The sequence below is a fragment of the Lipotes vexillifer genome, unplaced genomic scaffold (genome assembly GCF_000442215.2).
Source record: "Lipotes vexillifer unplaced genomic scaffold, Lipotes_vexillifer_v1.1 scaffold35, whole genome shotgun sequence".
Lineage (NCBI taxonomy): Eukaryota > Metazoa > Chordata > Mammalia > Artiodactyla > Lipotidae > Lipotes > Lipotes vexillifer.
Window position 1 is genome coordinate 517,746 of NW_006780561.1, and position 8,157 is coordinate 525,902.

Sequence of the window (8,157 nt, forward strand, 5' to 3'; positions counted from 1 at the left end):
GGACGGAGCACAGGCTCCGGACGCGCAGGCTCAGCGGCCATGGCTCACGGGCCCAGCCGCTCCGCTGCATGTGGGATCTTCCCGGACCGGGGCACGAACCCGTGTCCCCTTCATCGGCAGGTGGACTCTCAACCACTGTGCCACCAGGGAAGCCCTCTCTAAGCTTTTATGGCTTATTTATTTTCTTCTAGACACTCTTTTAGCTACATCCTTCAAGTTTTGATATATTGTATTTCCATTATTATTAAAACCTTTTCTAATTTCCAGTGAGATTTCTTCTTTGCCCATAGATTATTTAGATTGTTTAATTTCCAAAATTGTGATTATCTTCTTGTCTGCTTCTCTCACTTAAATGAGAACAACGTATAAAAACAAATTCCACTCTCATTGTGTATTTTCTATTTCTCCTTGTAATTCTTTCCTTTTTTGTTTTCTAATTTACTTTTCTTTTTTTAAATTAATTTATTTATTTCTGGCTGTGTTGGGTCTTTGTATCTGTGCGAGGGCTTTCTCCAGTTGTGGCAAACGGGGGCCACTCTTCATCGCGGTGCGCGGGCCTCTCACTGTCGCGGCCCTCTCACTATCGCGGCCTCTCTTGTTGCAGAGCACAGGCTCCAGACGCGCAGGCTCAGTAGCTGTGGCTCCCGGGCCTAGTTGCTCCGCGGTGTGTGGGATCTTCCCAGACCAGGGCTCAAACCTGTGTCCCCTGCATTGGCAGGCAGATTCTTAACCACTGCGCCACCAGGGAAGCCCTCTAATTTACTTTTTATATTTGTATTATCTCAGTACATGCAAGTCTAAAAAATCATTACCCAACTCAAGAAATGTACACGTGGATATAAAATGACTGATGTATATTTAAATATGTTGATGTACATATATACATGTGAACATCAAGTGTTCACAAAAGGTAACTGTGGAATAGTTCTAATGATAAAAAGCTACCATTTGTTGAGTACTTATACTCACATACTGTAACATACACTGTAGTTTACATACATTTTTGTGTTTAATTTTCAAAGCAACACTATTAGGTCATTGTATGATCCCTCTTTACCTGATGAAAAAACTGAGGCTTAGAGACAGTAAATAATTTGAATCAGTTCACGCAGCTAGGATGTAGTAGAGTTGGATTTCAACTAAATCTGACTTGAAAGTCTTTGTTCTTAACCACAGTATTGTACTAACCTTTATATATTAATTGTCTTCAGGAACTATTTAATGTAAACCTTTGTAAATGATATCATTTTTAAAATTTATTTTTTGGGTTAAAGACTTTTATTGACATATAGTTATTGTACAATATTATGTAAGTTACGGGTGTACAATACAATAATTCACAATTTTAGTTATTATAAAGTATTGGCTATATTCCCTGTGTTGTACAGTATGTCCTTGTAGCTTATTTTATACATAGTAGCTTGTACATCTTAATCTCCTACCCCTATATTGCCTCTCCCCTCCTCCCTCTCCCCCCTGGTAACCACTAGTTTGTTTTCTGTATCTGTAAGTCTGTTTCTTTTTTTGTTATATTTACTAGTTGTATTTTTTAGATTCCACATATAAGTGACATCATACAGTATTTGTATTTCTCTGTCTGGCTTACTTCACTTAGCATAATACCCTCCAAGTCCATCTAAGTTGTTGCAAATGGCAGAATTTCATTCTTTTTATGGTTGAGTAGTATCCCATTGTGTGTATATACCACATCTTCTTTATCCATTCATCTGTTGATGGACCCTTAGGTTGCTTCCATATCTTGGCAGTCCTAAACAATGCTACTATGAACATTGGGGTACATGTATCTTTTTGAATTAGTGGTTTTGTTTTTTTCAGATATATACCCAGGAGTGGAGTTGCTGGGACATATGGTAGTTCTTTTTTTTTTTTTAATAGTTTTTATTGGAGTATAGTTGATTTACAGTGTTGTGTTAGTTTTAGGGTACAGCAAAGTGAATCAGTTATACATATACCTTATATTCACTCTTTTTTAGGTTCTTTTCCCATATAGGTCATTACAGAGTTTTGAGTAGAGTTCCCTGTGCTGTGCAGTAGGTCCCTATTAGTTATCTTTTTTTTGTATAGTAGTGTGTATATCTCAATCCTAGTCTCCCAATTTATCCCTCTCCCCCATTTTGTTTTTAGTTCTTTTGAGAAATCTCCACACTGTTTTCCACAGCGGCTGCACCAATTTACATTCCCACCAACAGTGCAGGAGGGTTCCCTTTTCTCCACATCCTCACCAACATTAGTTATTTGTGTTCTTTTTGATGATAGCCATTCTGACAGGTGTGAGGTGATAGCTCATTGTGGTTTTGATTTGCATTTCCCTCATGATTAGCGATATTGAGCATCTTTTCATGTGCGTCTTGGCCATCTCCACGTCCTCTTTGGAGAAATGTCTGTTCAGGTCCTCTGCCCATTTTAAGTGGCAGCAGCATGAATTTCAGCCTTTTCAGTTTATTAAGTAAAGAATACTAAATGTAGTCATAATCAACTCTCTACAATGTGAATTTTATTTTTATGCTTATATCAATAGTACAAGTTTATTGTTTAAAAATCAAATAATATAGAAATATGTAAGGAACTAAAAATCTTCTAAGATTCTGTCATCCTGAGATCACCCCCACTGACATTTTGAGGACCATGTTTCCACACTTTTCTCCATGTATATATTCATATATATTTTACATAAAAGGGATCTTAATTGCCAGTTTTATTATGGACTGAACTTTATATTTTTGAATGCTAGAGAGCAGAACACATTGCTTTATGGTGTTAAGGTTTGTTACCAAAGCAGCTGTCATTAATTTCTTACTTTAATCTTACCAGGTCAAGGTAGGCAATGAAGTTGCTACTGGAACAGGACCTAATAAAAAGATAGCCAAAAAAAATGCTGCAGAAGCAATGCTGTTACAGCTTGGTTATAAAGCATCCACTAGTCTTCAAGATCAACTTGACAAGGTGAGAGTTAAATTTACATGGACAAGTTCTATCCTGTCAGGGTACAAAAGTGATGAGCAAGTTCTGTCCCAGTGTTCCTTGACTCTAAGTACTGTCTTAACTGGTGTTAAAATAGACGTCAAGTTTTAACTTTTCTAAGGTGGTATCTTCATCTCTTTAAAGATAGATTCTCCAGGTATAAAATAACAGCTGTTGAGGGTTCAAGATAAAATATTATAATCTTAACAATTAGAAAATACGAAAAGTTCATTGTATCAGTATATGTATCTTATATAATAGCAATGTAATAATTTTTAGCTTACTGACTGATGATTTTTGCCTTATGTACACAGTTTTAATTTGTGCTTTTTTAAGAATAGAGGTTGTTAAGCCTTTATTTCTGGAATACAGCTGAAAACACTAGAAATAAAGATCCTGATTACACCTTTAGGGCAGGAGCTATATAGGACAGACACTCTATAGACTAATTTTTCTGTTTACTTTAAATTAAAGGTAAACTCAGAGGGTGTTTATATTCTGCCAAGACTTGTGTTCATGGTCCCCTGTTTCTTCTGTAGCAGGTAATGACATCATTAACACCTACCTCTGTTACAAGAGAAGCTGAGAACCTTGAATTCAGGACTTGGCAGATAACTAGGCAGGAACTGGCTTCATTTCACTTTGTATTAAATTATTATTTTATCTATACATATGTATAAATTATTTTTATTAAATATTTTATTTGTATGAACATTCACAAAACAGGCATAATAATTATTTCTATCATAAACGATATGCTTTTTTCCATGCCATTTTCTCACATAAGGATTCTGTTTCAGGGATGTTTTCAGTTTCTGCAGGAACACCTTTCTGAAGGTTAGAGTAGAAATGAAATCATCTATTAAAAAATATTTAGATATGCTTTTCTTTTTAAGCTACTACGAATATCTAGGCAGTTATTTTGAGTGATTAAAAATTATTTGTGTGATATCACTGGAGATTTCAATTCTGTTTTTATAACCTGGCTAATGAATGCTTTTTCTTCTTTTAAAAGTGTTTGTAACATGAAACCTAACATGTGTTCAAGTTTCTATAGTTCCTATATTGTGTATATGTTGTTTTAACTTAACACATTTATATTGACTTAAAATTGCTAGGTGATTTATAAAAATATGTCAAAATAAATCTCATAGACATTTATTTGTAAGTTACGTGAAAATAAAATAGAACAAAAAACTGACATTAATTTCATTAATTTGAAAAACGTTTTTTTTTTTTTTTTTTATACACAATGTATTTATTTATTTTATTTATGGCTGTGTTGGGTCTTCATTTCTGTGCATGGGCTTTCTCTAGTTGTGGCAAGTGGGGGTCACTCTTCATCGCGGTGCGCAGGCCTCTCACTATCGCGGCCTCTGTTGTTGCGGAGCACAGGCTCCAGACGCGCAGGCTCAGTAATTGTGGCTCACGGGCCCAGGTGCTCCATGGCATGTGGGATTTTCCCAGACCAGGGCTCGAACCTGTGTTGTCTGCATTGGCAGGCAGATTCTCAACCACTGCGCCACCAGGGAAGCCCGAAAAACGTTTTTTGCTTACCCACTGTGTTATTAGTTAGGGTTCTCCAGAGGAACAGAGCCCGACACAGAGAGAGAGAGAGAGAGAGAGAGAGAGAGTGTGTGTGTGTGTGTGTGTGCGCATGCATGCGTGCGTGTGCATGTGCGTGTGTGTATCACACGGAGATTTTTTTAAGGAATTGGCCCATGCAATTTTGGAGGCTTGGCTAGTCCAAAATTTTCTGGGGAGGCTGGCAGGCTGGAGACTCAGGAAAGAGCTGCAGAGTCCGAGGCGATTGGCTAGAGAGCTGCCTCTCGCTCCAGGGAAGGTCAGCCTTTTTCTAGGCAGGACTTCAACTGTCGAGGCCCACCCACATTATAGAGAGCCATGTGCTTTAGTCAAAGTTCAGTGATTTAAATGTAAATCTCTTCCAAAAACACCCTCACAGAAACACCCAGAATAACATTTGACCAAATGTCTGAGAAGTGTAGCCCAGACAAGTTGACACATAAAATTAACCACCACCCCCACTAAATACCAAACACTTAAAATTGAAGATAACGGGATGACTGGAATTTTGTCCCTGCACGCAAGGACTGACCAGTAAGTGTTAGGGGTGAGGAGCTTTAATCATATGACAAAAATTATAGTATAATTAAAATTCTAGATATGTGAAGATGAATCTGGAAAGTCAGGAATAGCTGAGACCACTGTTTTTATGTGAAGTAAAAGCTTTTGAATTATTAATTTGAGATTTGAACTTGAAAGTGACATGATCTGGTTTGCTTTCTTCAAAAGACAGTCCTGTAAGTAATGTAGTGAATGGATTTGGGCAGGACAGGACTGAAGGCAGGGAGGCCAGTGCTAGCAGGATTGTTCAGGTGAAAGATGCTGAGAATCTGAACTAAGGCAGTGGTGGTAGAGAGGAGAGGGGAAAGACACCAGCAGTCCTTCTGAGGTGTACATGATGAGATCTCAGTAGCTGATAATGTGCGTGGGGGTACAGGAAGAAGGAGGAGGAAAGAATACCTGCGAAAGGGGCAGTAGAGAATGATTTTAAAAAGAAGATGGCAGTCGTGTGCTGCAGAGATCAAATAAGAGAAGGAGTGAATATGATGATTTGTCAATAAGGAGATCTTCGGAGAATTGTAGCAAAAGCAATTAAAAAACCTGTAAAAGCAGTTTTTAAAAAGTTGGCTTAAAAAAAAATAAGATATGTACGTGATTAAAAGAATTTAAATAGTACAAAAGAATAAACAGTGAAAAAAAAATGTTAGTCTCACTTCACCCTGAGACCCTCAGTCTCTTGGTCTCTCTTCCTAAAAAGTTATCTCCCACAGTGAGTTAATATTTGTACATCATGTAGAACAGTGTCTGAAATATAGTGAATCTTATGTAAGGATTTGATAAATAAAGATGAAATAAATATCCTTACAGAGATATTATATGTGTATGCACTAACATACCCCCTTTAAAAATATTCAGATTTATCGAGTTGCGGTTCAATAAATTTCGACGTGTGTGTGTGTTTGTGTGTACATGCACTGACCACCATCACAATTAAGATTTATAACATTTCTGTTACCCCAAACAATTCCTTATAATGCCCATTTATAGTAAATGTCTTCCCCTTTCCTCAGCCCCTGCCAAGCACTGGTCTGATTTCTGTCTCTATAATTTTGCCTTTTCCAAAATGTTGGATAAATTGAATCGTACATTATGTAGCTGTTAGTGTCTGGCTTCCTTTTTTTTTAAATAAATTTATTTAGTTTTTTTATTTATTTTTGGCTGCATTCGGTGTTCATTGCTGTGTGCAGGCTTCCTCTGATTGTGGCGAGCCCCTTGCTACTCTTTGTTTTGGTGCATGCACTTCTTATTGTGGTGGCTTCTCTTGTTGCAGAGCACGGGCTCTAGGCGTGAGGGCTTCAGCAGTTGTGGTGCACGTGCTCAGTAGTTGTGGCTCGTGGGCTCTAGAGCGCAGGCTCAGTAGTTGTGGCCCATAGGCTTAGTTGCTCTGTGGCATGTGGGATCTTCCTGGACCGGGGATCGAACTCATGTCCCCTGCAATGGCAGGCAATTCTTAACCACTGTGCCACCAGGGAAGTCCCGTGTCTGGCTTCTTATTGCTGAGATTCATGCACGTTGTTGCATTTATCATTCATTTGTTCTGTTTCATTGTTTGTCACTATTTTATTCTTCACCAACATTTAGGTTGTTTGTAGTTTGAGGCTATTATAAATAAAGTGGTTACAAACATTCATGTAAAAATCTTTATTGTACATATTCTCTAGTATATCCTGTAGTTACACCGTTAAATAATAAGTACCATGTCACTTTACAAGAAACTGAAGATGTTTTCCAGAGAGGCTGTACCATTTTGCATTTCCACAAGCAATGTTTGGGATTTCCAATTACTCCACATCTTTTCCCACTCTTGTTGTTGTCATTTAGCTTTGATCATGCTAGTAGGTGTATAACATTATCTCTTTGGATTTTAATTGCATTTTCCCTAATTAATAATGCTGAGTAGATTATCATGTGTTTATTTACCATTCATATCTCTTCCATGAAGTATTTGTTCAAAATTTTTGTCTTTTAAAAAACTGGATGTTTTGCTTCCTTATTATTGGGTTGTAAAAGTTCTTTATATATTTTGCGTGCCAGTCCTCTATCAGATGAAGGACTCCCCTCTCCTCCCTTCCTGCCTTCTCTCCTTTTTTTATGTACGTTCAGGCACCACATTTGTTTAAAAGATGAGTGCTTTCTCCACTGAATTCCTTAGCACCTTTGTTGAAAATCAATTGACCACATATGTATGGGTCTGTTTCTAGATTCTCTATTCTGTTCCATTAATCTGTATGTCTATTCTTTAGCTATTACAACTGTATATAGAGTGTAGCTTTTTTGCTACGGTTTCAAATCAGATAAAGAACTCCATCTTTGTTCTGCTTTTTAAAAATCTTTTTGGCTAATCTAGAGTCTTTGCATTTTCATAATAAACTATAGAGTCAGTTTCTACCAAAAAATATCCAGTTGGGATTTTTCTTTGGGGTTGTGTTGACTATATAGATCAGTTTTGCATAAATTGATATCTTAAGAATATTGAGTCTTCCAGCGCATGAACAAGATCTAGCTCCCTGTTTATTTAGGTTTTTGGAAATAGATCCCAGCAGTGTTTTGTACTTTTTCATAGAAATATCTTGTACATTTTTAATGTTTATCCCTAAGCGTTTCTTGTTTGTGGATGCTATTGTTAATGGTATTGATTTTTAATTTTAATTTCCAATTCTTCTTTTCTAGCATATAGAAATACAGTTGTCTTTTATATATTGACCTTGTATCCTGTGACCTTGCTAAACTGACTTATCAGTTAGATTAGCTTATTTTGTAGATTTTTTTGTGATTTTTCTGCATCGATGATGTGTCGTCTGTGAATAAAGACAGTTTTTTTCCCTTTCTAATCTGTATGCTTTTTATTTATTTGTCTTGCTTTATTGCCCTGAGTAGAACATCCAGAACAGTGTTGAATAGAAGTGATTGATTGTTGAATAGGAAAGCAGATATCTTTACCTTGTTTCTGATCCTACGAGGAAATCATTGTCTCTCACCATTATATACTGTGATGCTTGTAGGCTTTTTTTTTTTTTTTTTTTTTTTTGG

The 8,157-nt window shown here is 36.8% G+C and overlaps 1 protein-coding gene across 1 annotated transcript in view; it reads left to right on the forward strand.

Moving 5' to 3' along the window:
* STAU2 (staufen double-stranded RNA binding protein 2) overlaps nt 1-8,157 on the forward strand; it is a 300,448-nt gene that overhangs the window by 98,759 nt on the left and 193,532 nt on the right. Inside the window, exon 10 of the mRNA XM_007453718.1 lies at nt 2,833-2,964. Coding sequence (XP_007453780.1) covers nt 2,833-2,964 — 132 coding nt within the window. The remainder of the gene's footprint in view (nt 1-2,832; nt 2,965-8,157) is intronic.